The following is a 12,281-nucleotide window of genomic DNA, read 5'->3' on the forward strand; positions in this document are numbered from 1 at the left end:
TTTGCTTGATCTAACATAGAGAATATTTACAACATTTGAATTGAACATTCAATCTAATTTTTATGCATTTTTCATCAGAGTGAAACTACCATTCCTTCTTATGGACAAGTGTTGTTTCATCATTGCAGTTAATTACTTACCTTTGACTTTTTAGGTGTAGTTTCAATGTTATTTGCAACGCCTGGGTCGCTTGTTGTGTCAGTACCTGGCCAATAAAACACACAGTTTAAAATTTGTAAAATTAAATAATGCTTAATTCTTATAGACACACTTCTAACGATAGATATAGACAAAGACATTCTTATTTATGTATCTTCTTATATATAAAAATGAATCGCAAAATGTGTTGGTAAGCGCATAACTCGAGAACGGCTGAACCGATTTCGATAATTCTTTTTTTATTATATTCCTTTAAGTACGAGGATGGTTCTTATGTAGAGAAAACGTAAACATGTACCACGGGCGAAGCCGGGGCTGACCGCTAGTTTATTATACAATATATTTCAATTTATTTATTATACACAAATATATTTACCGTTTTCAGCCGGTTTCTTTTGTTCTGCCAATTTCTTTTCCTCTTTCTTCTCCGGTGGCGCAGTGGGCATCACTTTAACCGCACCGGGCGGTGGTTTCTGAAATAATTATAAAAAAAATTATTAGTTTTCTTCATAGGTAAGGTTTATAACTAACTACGTCACTCTCCTAACTACTACTTATCCTGTAATATGGAAATGGCCTAGGAGAATTGTGTTAAAGAACAAGAGAATTTTCCTTTTTTTACTTCTGTTGTCAATTGTAGAAAAGATATCATTATTTATTCATGATTGATTAAATTTGACAAAATAAAGATTATAAAGGTACAAATTATAGCTTTAAGTATAAAACTGTAATTCGATATTTCAATTAAAATTCCGATTAATAATTAGTATACCATTTCCAAATAACAGGAATCTCTTAATAAAGAAAAACAAAACAACAAATCTAAAAAGCATAATGAAAGGAGACACATGGTAAGGTTCGTGATAATGGATCTACATTCTACAGTCTACACACACTCGCGAAATCAAATAATAAGGTGCTATTACAAAGTGCTTTTTATAAATACCTACGCGTATAGACAATTCTTACAAACAACAAAATTAAGCATTTTCTTAAAACTCTTATAAATTATTTTTTAGCAAATCATTGAATTTAAAGCAATTAATCTCGCTCTAACGCACAAATTATCTGATTGATAGAAAGAGACAGCAGTACTACAAAATACTAATAGGCGAAAGCTTCTGTAGAATCCCCTAATTTCATTCAAGTTTCGACTCAATAAGTACTAAAACCACTAAAATTATCTATACGCGCTATATACAAGCCAAATACAGTGATCACAAATGTATGTGTATCGAAACCGTAGATATAGACTGGACTGGATACCGCTCGTGGATGCTCTAATCGTATGCTTGCGTTTGCTTAAGTTTGCGTTTAACGCTCATTACAACAGTCGAGATTTTGCAATTAAGTTTTATTTAATAGAATTTTTACATTTTATGATGTATTACTGACAACAAAATTTAAGACGTTTAAAAAATACGATACTTTAAATATATTTCACATTACACTCAAAAGAATACATTTCATAAGTGAATAAGTACTACGTCACCACCAATAACAATACCGAAATCCTGACAAACAACGTCTTCGATAAAAACAGTTACTCAAGTGGGTAGTTTCAAAATAAAAAAGCGGGTAGTTACAAAAACCCGCGTTAGAATTTTCCACCCTCACTCATTACTCCTAAATAAAAAAAAGACGTGTGGCACTCGGGGACTGCCGCGGTAAAGCTATTGCATGCTATGCCTTCAAGCCACACCTCCGTGCCCGTCGTAGTGGGGAGAGTGAGGTTTTTCCGTTACGGAATTTCTGGATTCGGTCCCCGCGCTCAAGGCCCGCGATAGAAGCTATGCAATAGCTTAAAAAACGCTATATAACAAACGCAAGCACAGAGAGCGTCCACGGGCGGTGTGTGCACCTTGTGCTCGGCGAGGTACTCCCCCTCGAGCGAGCTGGCGGACGACGCGCTCGCCGCGCCGCCCGACCGCCGCCGCAGCTGCGTCCCACACAACCCACCTCGTCTTATATTACGTGTGTTATGATTACGTCACACGTTATATTACGTGTAAAGTACGTAATGCCCGGGTATTACACACGTATTATTTTACGTGTGTAATAACCCAATGCCCGGGTATTACTTCGATTTTTTATTGAAATGAAACTTGTTTAGGCACGTTGAGAGTAAAATGTGGCAATACCGTCGCTTCGTGGAGATTTTGGTATCTTTGAATATTACCCAAGGAAGTTTCAGATACGAGATATAATTCCACGAATACGAAAACCCAACTTGCAATTGCCACAATCAATCCCACTTAGTGCATTCATATTTATAACAAGTTAAAGTCAAGAAGGTAGAGGCAAATTATATTTTTATATACTGTATATAATACCCGGGCATTGCGTACTGTTTCATTATTGATGATATGCATTAGTTGACGCATTGTATTAAAAAAATGAGTCTTAGTATTGCCACATACTAAGGACTGCCATTTTAAATACTTGGCAGTTTCATAACTTATTCCTTGTTTTAAACTTTAATCACAAATTTGATTTAATTTATATTAAAATAAATATAAGACGTATCAACACGCCAACTCTGTTACTAATTCCAAATTCCAAATTTTGAGCCCTTTTAATGCAAAATGACCATGTTTGATTAAGTATGAGTAAGATGACAAACATGCAAACTCTATTTTAGTTGTTAATTAATTATTTAAATTACTATTGTGTAGAACTAGAATATTCCAAAAATAATTGGTTTTGTAACTACATTTTTTTTAATAAACACTTAGCAATAATCTTACATAAATTGCGCATGTGAAACTAAACTACATTAATGAGAAATAAATAACGAAGAAAAATTCACTTTACACCAATGAATAAATAATCCTGCATCATCCCAATTAAAAATAAAAAAAATCATCATAGTATGTACTTTAGAATTAACTTCATACAAAATATTAAAGAAACAGTAATAACCCGTCATTAAAACCTACCCCAAACTAAAAATCATATCCGCAACATTAATCGACTTGAAAAAAAGTAAAAAAATCCTAAAAAAATGTCAAAAAATATTGCCCCCATTACCTTATCCTTAATAGTCGGTCTCGGGGCAGGCTGTGGGGGCATTGTGTGCCTCTTCGCTGCATCTGGGGGCATGTCATCTTTGTCTCCTGATGATAGCGCTGAAATTTACAGAAAAATATATTAATGTTGTGTGTAATTGTATATTTTTATGGTAAAACATAGCATTTAAATATTATATCCGAAAAATTTTTACGAAAAATTAAGTTTTTAGTTACTCTAGTGAGAAATAAAACATGTTCTCTATAATTTTATACTCATGAAAATGATAAATCAACACATATTATGTAATAAACATTATATACAAATTAAATATTAACGACTATAAAATAGCTACATTGGTGTTAATTGATAGATACATTAATAGAATGGAGAACCTTTAAATGACTCATGTGTACTCGTAATAAATATGCATTACCACAACTACATAAATAACCAATGATCAAAGAAATGTTAATATTATTTAAGTATACATTGGCAATCATATGATTTATCATCACTTTTTTCTCAGAGAAGACCTTAAATTAGGCTCAAATAATATGTGTTAAGTAAAGAGTAAAAGCCTAATTTTTTAAGTTAGTAAAAAATACACCCATGTCACAGTAATTATCACTTTAACGAACTTTTCTATAAAATACAAGTTTCAGACCGCGACTTTTCTCCCAAATAAAAAATAGCTCTATGTGGAGCCACACCACCTATCTATAATATGTATATGGATTTTCTATCAAAATCGTTTACAATTTTTTGTTTCAAAACAACATCACGTCCAAACAAACTTGAGAATTTATAATATCGGTGTGATGTATGCATGTACATCTGGTGTACGTTATTTATTTACATGTAATTCTGCGAATTTCCGGCAAAATGCTTGTTTACATTATTGAACGTTTTCGCCAAAAAACTCTGCGTGGATTGAGTAATAAATCAATTTAATGAACTATACTACACAATACTATTTATAACTAAACCTAATGTGACTGAAAATTTGTTTATTTGTTTGTTATTTCTTCTCATTCTTGTGTTTTTCATTTTTCCGTTACTAGTTTTTCACGTTACCGCGTGATATCACCACACAAATTTCCACCCCCAATTCTAACTCTTTGAAATAACAATTTAAAAGAAAATTAATAAATTTTCACCACTAAAAGCCTATATCAATCTCCATAGTGCACTATACCTAACCATCAAACCGTTCACCAATTCAGGAGTAACACCAAAACGAACACACAAACAAAACTCACAAGTGCACGCCGGGTTCCAACAATCGTCGAACACCATTATCACGTTTACAAATAAATATAAATAATATTAAATATTCAACGAGAAACACGTCTGCTCATCACGGCTGCCGCCTCTCCACTGAATAAGTACACAGTTCTGACGTAATCGTAAATAAAACTAAAATAACTACTACTTCATTATTCTTATACTGATGCTAGGCTGATTTTTGCGAACTGCATTCAAGATTAGGCATATTAGCATGTTGCGTGGGAATAAGGCTGGTGACACACTGAGCGGAAAAATAAGTGTCATAGATATTTAAAATTCGTATGAATGGATGATTGTTTGTCAGGTGTAAAAAATAGCGATTCTATCAGTTTATGATGACTGATAAAGTGCGTAATACGTTCCTATTTTAGCACATCTCCTGAACGGTTGTTCAGTCGTAGTAGAAATTGCAAAAATTAGGTTAGAATTAGTTTTGCGGAATTTATTTATTTATTTAGCACACATAATTAAAAAATATAGTAAGAACCTTTAATAAAGAACTAAATTATTTATATAACTTTTGTAGAAGGCACTATGTGAAAAATCTCAGACTACTTAATTATTATTAACAGTCTTACCGATATTAAAACTCAAACAAATACCAATTAGATGTTTTTGCTATCATCTTATCATCATTTAAAATTAAAAATACCCTTCATATAACCTCAAATCATTATTCTCACAATACATTTACAAAAAAAACGAATTTCCCAAAAGGTGAGTCACCTTACCTATGAGCTAATATCACGAGATGAAATAAAAAGTGATCTCACATGCTGACAGCATCCGATGCAGTCTGGCAGAGTGACAAAGTGACCGAGAGGTTAATTGGTTGATATCTTAGTATTTACTCTATTTATATTATGTGTACTTTCTTGTATGTATTTAGGCACTTTTTATTTTTTTAATAATTTTTTCCTTAAAGTTTGCCTAGAAGAAATCGCTTCTAAACGATAAGGCCGCCAAATTGTACATTATTTAAAATTTTGTCTGTTGTAAATTTTAAACGTGATTCTCTCCATTACAACACGCGCTGTAAAGTAATTGAAACGTGAGGATGAATCATATAACCAATAAATCGCATTTTAAAATTACGTTAATAAAAATATAATTAAACATAATATTATGTTTAAACTTGAAGTATTTGTTTTTCTATGCAAAGAAATATAATTGAAAGTGATCTCAAATGCTATGACAGCATCCGATGCAGTCTGGCAGCGTGACAAAGTGTCGCGAAATGTGACCAAGGTCGTGATGTGACCGAGGGGTTAATTAGACATCTTGTTTATTGGTATAGTTTACTGTGGGTTAATATTACGATATAGGTCAATATTAAAAGTAAATAAGTGTGATTGAATGTGAGTCAAGTGTTTGTTATTGATATAAATTAAAGTATTGGAATTTCGTTAATTGTAAACATATTATATATCAATGTCGTAAACAGCTGGCTAGTGGCTGCGGTATACATTTTATAATATACACTTATAGGGATTATTCTGTTAAAATTGTCATGTATTTGAAAGTGCTACGTATCGTTCCATGCGTTATAATTTATTTAAATCAAGCGAAAAAATGTGCGGCGGCGCCCGTAGAGCGGCATATAGACATACTGATATGTAGAGCGCCATTTAGAGTCACATGTAGAGCTACTGACATGTAGACTGTAAAGCTGCATGTAGAGCTACAGCTTGCGCGGCTCGTGCAGCGGCAGGTAGAGCGGTAGGTAGAGCCGCTGATAGAGCAGCTGTGGAGCGGCATATAGCGCTACCAATATAGTCGCATAGCTTAGAATCGTAGGTAGATAGCGCTTTATCCACAGCGTCAGGTAGAGCTTCATGTAGACAGCTCTGTAGTACAGCTAGAGCCGTAGGTAGAGTCACATGTACGAGTCACATATAGAACTACATGTAGAGCCACACGTAGAGCCACATGTAGAGCCACACGTAGAGCCACACGTAGAGCCACATGTAGAGCTACACGTAGAGCCACACGTAGAGCCACATGTAGAGCCACATGTAGAGCCACACGTAGAGCCACATGTAGAGCTACATGTAGAGCTACACGTAGAGCAACACGTAGAGCCATATGTAGAGCTACACGTAGAGCCACACGTAGAGCCACATGTAGAGCTACACGTAGAGCAACACGTAGAGCCACATGTAGAGCTACACGTAGAGCCACACGTAGAGCCACAAGTAGAGCCACATGTAGAGCCACACGTAGAGTCACATGTAGCGGAACCGGAGCCACACGCAGAGCTACAGCTACACTCACCGAGCGCGCTGCGCGAGGACAGGCGGCGCGAGGAGAGCGCGCGCGGGAAGGCGGGCGGCGGGCGCGACGGCAGCGCCGAGCGGGACTCGTAGTGCGTGCGCCCGCTGTAGCGGAACCGGAGCCACACGCAGAGCTACAGCTACACTCACCGAGCGCGCTGCGCGAGGACAGGCGGCGCGAGGAGAGCGCGCGCGGGAAGGCGGGCGGCGGGCGCGACGGCAGCGCCGAGCGGGACTCGTAGTGCGTGCGCCCGCTGTAGCGGAACCGGAGCCACACGCAGAGCTACAGCTACACTCACCGAGCGCGCTGCGCGAGGACAGGCGGCGCGAGGAGAGCGCGCGCGGGAAGGCGGGCGGCGGGCGCGACGGCAGCGCCGAGCGGGACTCGTAGTGCGTGCGCCCGCTGTAGCGGAACCGGAGCCACACGCAGAGCTACAGCTACACTCACCGAGCGCGCTGCGCGAGGACAGGCGGCGCGAGGAGAGCGCGCGCGGGAAGGCGGGCGGCGGGCGCGACGGCAGCGCCGAGCGGGACTCGTAGTGCGTGCGCCCGCTGTAGCGGAACCGCGAGCCCAGCCGCGGGAACAGCGCGCCGCGCGCCGCCGGCACAGGGGACGTCAGCCTGCAACACGCACACTCTGCATTGTGTATCTAACGCACACACGCGCGCACACACTCACACGCACGCACTCATTCGCAGAGACTCATGCACATGCACACGCATACGCATTCGCACACGCACATACGCACGCAAGTCGCAAGTACGAACGCTACTAATTCGCCCATTCACACAGACTCACACAAACTCGTGCACGCACACACACACACACGTATGCGCACGCGCATATGTACCACGTATAAAGCTACGGTACAGCGCTCTCTTGTGTTTGATTTAATGCAAATACTTTACATTTAGGAATAGAAATTTAAAACTAAACGGACGGAATAGCAAGGCGTCGTCACGAAAAAACTGCGTTTGTGACTAAGGACCGATTTTTCAATGCTTGGATAAAACTTATCCGGCCAATAATTAAAATATTATCGAATCGAATAGTATTACACGATAATATTAAAATGTCACGGTAAACTGTCAAATACGGGCAATTAGAATCCATACTAATACTAATATTATATACGTGAGGAAAATTTCTCTTTGCCGCAAAATTATGTAGATAAGGAAAAATTGTATGTCAGGAAAATGTTTATAAGCCAGGAAAATTTCTATACGTCAGGAAAATTTCTCTTTGCCGCAAAAATTTCTATAAGTCAGGAAAAATCCATAAGTCGGGAAAATTTCGCTAAGACAGGAGAATTTCTATACGTCAGGAAAATTTGTATAAGTCAGGAAAAATTACATACGCTAAGAAAATTTCTTTACGTCAGGAAAAATTCTATAAGCCAGGAAAATTTCTATACTTACGTGAGGAAAATTTCTCTTTGCCGCAAAAATTTATATAAGTCAGGAAAAATCCATAAGTCGGGAGAATTTCGCTAAGACAGGAGAATTTCTATACGTCAGAAAAATTTCTCTTTGTGGGGAAAATTTCTATGTCAGGAAAATTTCGATAAGTCAATAAAAAATAATATTATAGATAAATTATGATAAAATACGTATTAAAGGCGATAGAAACGATTCAACTATAAAATTATATTTAAACATGGTATGCAATTATGCATCATCACTACATAGTATAAAACAAAGTCGCTTTCTCTGTCCCTGTCTGATACAAGAGAAGATATAGAGTTCGAGAAGTGTGCCTGATTTAGTAAAAGCTAATTTTCACACTTTTTGTATGCATTTCCTGAGAACATTTACTATGGTGGTGTTTATTTTTTTTTACACCATATGAAAGTAGAGATTTCAATGAATAAAAGGCACCCCAAGTTTTTGAAAAAAGCTGATATTTTGACGGGTGACTTTTCGATTGAAAATTAGGTTGTTTTTTTGGTATTAATTCAAAATAAGGCGAAAAAATAAATATTTTCAATCAAATAAATTACAGTGTATTTGGGACATAATAAAGTAAGTTTCCACCAAATTTCGTAGAAAAACAATAAATTTTGAAGTAGATAAAAATAAAAGACCAAAAACTTGGTTTTTTGAATTTTTCACCTAAATTTTGAGGTTATGTGAAAAAATTGTGAATACAAAAGTTGTAGAACTTTTAATTACCTACAACTTTGCCATTGAACTTTTTTCTGTAGGACTTGTAGTTTTGTCGGAAATCGAGAGAAACCATTTTTTTCTCTTAAAAGCTCCCCCCTCCCACTTCCCGAACTCGGATTGACCGTAATTTATTTTTCCTTTTATTTTCATCATATTCCCCTCCTTTTCTAATGGGTTTCATCCGACTGCGATTTTTTTTTTGTTTCAAAAATTATCTACTCTAGTCTAATATGTCTATCTCCGGATAACCCACAATAACTTTTTTTTGTCATTTACTTTTTACGACAAATAATGGCTAATTTTCGAAGCGATTTTAACCAATACAGCATTAATCCTTAACCAATTAAATACCTTGAATACATTTTTCATTTAATATAGATCTATATGGCCCTTTACACTATATGATTTAAGTGAATATTTTCGAAGATAGTACAGATTTAAAAATTGCGGGACGTAGCGTTTGCGGCGGTACCGGCCGGCCGCCCGGCTATATGTACCCGTGCGAAGCCGGAGCGGGCCGCTATGTTTTTATATACAACGTTCACAGTTTTTCTGTAGTGTATTCAGTATCAGCATTGCACCCGTGCGAAGCCGGGGGGAGTCGCTAGTACGTTTGGAAAATGGTAATTTTATACATTATTCGACGAATAAGTTTTAACCAAAGATTGAAAAATCAGCCCTAATAATAATATAATGACACTTGATAAATTCAAATACATTTGGTACCAAAACAAAAATAGAGCAAAGTACACAAAAAAGAAGAAATATAAAAAAAAGACGGGTTGCACTCCGGGAGTGCCGGCAGAAGTGAAAACTTGATTATTAACGTTCAGCATGTTTGATATCCATCCGTCTTACGCTTTTTCGATCAGGCCACGTGTCCTGACGCGAGTTTAAGATTTTATACCCATTACAGAAAAAGTGCTCAACGCCGCTAAAGAAGTTTTCACTTCAAAAATTAACTTGCACTCACCTAAAGAACGTATGATGCTCCACGCACGCCTTCCACAGCTTCTTAGCCGCGCGGTGGTTGGCGAGCTTGAAGCCGACCGTCGACTCGAACTGCTCGAACTCGCCCGGGCGCAGCTTCACGTAGAAGTTGTGACGCTTGTAGCTTATCTTGAGGATTTTCGGCCACGCGAAACGGTTTATACGCAGTCTGTGGACAGATGATTAAAGTGAAACTTTTATTACATCGTCTCAAACTTTTTGGTCTGTGTAGCGCATGTCGCGTGACGGTCGGCTGCCGAGTAGGTATAAAGCAGTGTTCGGAACCGTACGAACAGTTTCACTTTTACCGTGGCTTCATTAAACCACACAACATTTTTTTTCGAATGAAAATGAAAATGTAATTACACCGTGAACATAAAGATTTTTATGAAATCTGTTAATTTCAAGTTTAATCCGGATAATACTTATAAAAATTTAGTTTCCAAAAAAAGATTACTTTTTTTTTCATATATCTATTTGTTACAAAAACAAACTTATACTCACTTATCCCGATGCACGAGGAGGCCAGATGAACACACTCCAAGGGTAATGTCCACATTCTCCGAGTCCTTGGCGGGGTGCAGGTCGACCCCGTACATTGCGAGTTTCTTCGCGTTTTCCAAGTAATTTGCCTCCGCTTCCGCTGGTGTTTGCCCCCTGTGAATTCATTATTTTAATTAGTGTTTTGGATTTTGGGTTTTTTTTTTTTTATTTCAATAAAAAAGCATTTGTTACTAAATGAAACAGGTAGGTAGAAATATTACCATATAGTTAAATTATGATATTTTTTTAATCGATAAAATTTCCAGTAGCCATCATTAGTTCATACTAAAACAAAATAAAAAGCGTAAGTTTCATCCATATCAACATGAGAAATGTTTTGAAATACTTGATAAAAATATTACTTTTAGATAAAACAAAACTAGTACACAGCAGAACAAGCTTAAAGCTACGTCTCATCGGCGGCACTAACTTTAAACCGCTACGGCCGCGGCACCCTGATATCAACGCCGCGACAAACTTAAACTATTATCCAACGGCGTCACTAACTGCAACTCCGTCTTAACGGCGGCACTAACTCACACTATTCCCCAACGGCAGCACAATGCCGTACTACATCCCGACGGCGGCACTACCTTAAACTAAAGCGCGTCAAGCACAACGGCGGCACAAACTTACACTACTTTCCAACGGCAGCACAATGCCGTGCTACATCCCGACGGCGGCACAAGCTATTACATTCCAACTCCCCAGGCCCACCCACCTGTGCCAGCAAGGCCTGGCTGTTAACCTCTGTCGCCTAAGATGAACGGTGGCCACCGTTGGGTTTTAGTGGGTATGGCTTCATGCGAGTCCCACATACCCCCTCGTGCAGTAAAACTGTAGAGGGGGATGCGTAAATACATTTCCCAACGTAAAAAAAAACCCAGTCCCACGCACCTGTGCGTCTTGTACAGCTCGAGCACCTTCTCCTCCAGGTCGGGCGTGCAGCTGGCGGGCGGCGCCAGGCGCAGCTGCGCGCACGGCGCCGCGCCCGCGCTCGACCCGTCCCAGTCGCCCAGCTCCGACTGGAGCAGGTAGCTGGCTAGGAGAGCGTGTGTCACCGCCGAGCACGGGAGGCGACCTGAACCGATACGTAAGATATTTAAGTAATATTTGCCAGATATTGTATGAATAAATAAATAAAAAAAGACGTGTGGCACTCGGGGACTGCCGCGGTAAAGCTATTGCATGCTATGCCTTCAAGCCACACCTCCGCGCCCGTCATAGTGGGAAGCGTGAGGTTTTTCGTTACGCAATTTCTGGATTCGGTCCCCGCGCTCAAGGCCCGCGATAGAAGCTATGCAATAGCTTAAAAACAGATAATAATTATATACTACCAGCTGTCACCTGTCCATAAATCTGACCGTGGAAAAAACAGTGAATAAAAATTTTACGTAGTATTGTAGTAAATTAAGAATTAAAATTCAAATTATTTATTGCAAACCGATACATTTAAACATATTGGCAACCTTATGCAGGTATTGCAATACAATCATATTACTTATATTAAAATTACATCATATTATAATATGTACATTTAAATTTCCCAATAATCAGATTACAAAAATAACAATTATAATAGAATTAATATTTCTGTAACCGTGTCCGTTATAATCTTTGAATAATCTGCTAAAATAAAACAGGAATTATTTTTTTTTTCTTGTCACGACTGACACACGCTCAAAATAAAAAATATAAAAAAAAATCTTTATTGACATGATAATACAGGTAAAAGTTATGAACCCTTCGGCTCCTGAACTAATTTAATACTGTGTTGTTAAAATCGAAATTACATTCAATATATAACTACCCTTAAAAACATTACATACAAATAAACCCAACTCAACCCAG

At 38.0% G+C, this 12,281-nt stretch overlaps 1 protein-coding gene across 1 annotated transcript in view; it reads right to left on the reverse strand.

Annotated features, from left to right (window-relative positions):
- The window catches only part of LOC149897801 (protein 4.1 homolog), an 81,616-nt gene that overhangs the window by 14,192 nt on the left and 55,143 nt on the right, over positions 1-12,281 (reverse strand). Inside the window, exons 5-11 of the mRNA XM_090116223.1 lie at positions 11,328-11,511; positions 10,392-10,544; positions 9,871-10,056; positions 7,180-7,352; positions 3,190-3,287; positions 536-632; positions 141-205 (exon numbers count right to left, since the gene is read on the reverse strand). Coding sequence (XP_089972349.1) covers positions 141-205; positions 536-632; positions 3,190-3,287; positions 7,180-7,352; positions 9,871-10,056; positions 10,392-10,544; positions 11,328-11,511 — 956 coding nt within the window. The remainder of the gene's footprint in view (positions 1-140; positions 206-535; positions 633-3,189; positions 3,288-7,179; positions 7,353-9,870; positions 10,057-10,391; positions 10,545-11,327; positions 11,512-12,281) is intronic.

The sequence above is a fragment of the Colias eurytheme genome, chromosome 25, assembly GCF_061535395.1.
Source record: "Colias eurytheme isolate Ceu_HAF_F1 chromosome 25, ilColEury1 Martin Lab GWU primary, whole genome shotgun sequence".
In the NCBI taxonomy this organism is placed as follows: domain Eukaryota; kingdom Metazoa; phylum Arthropoda; class Insecta; order Lepidoptera; family Pieridae; genus Colias; species Colias eurytheme.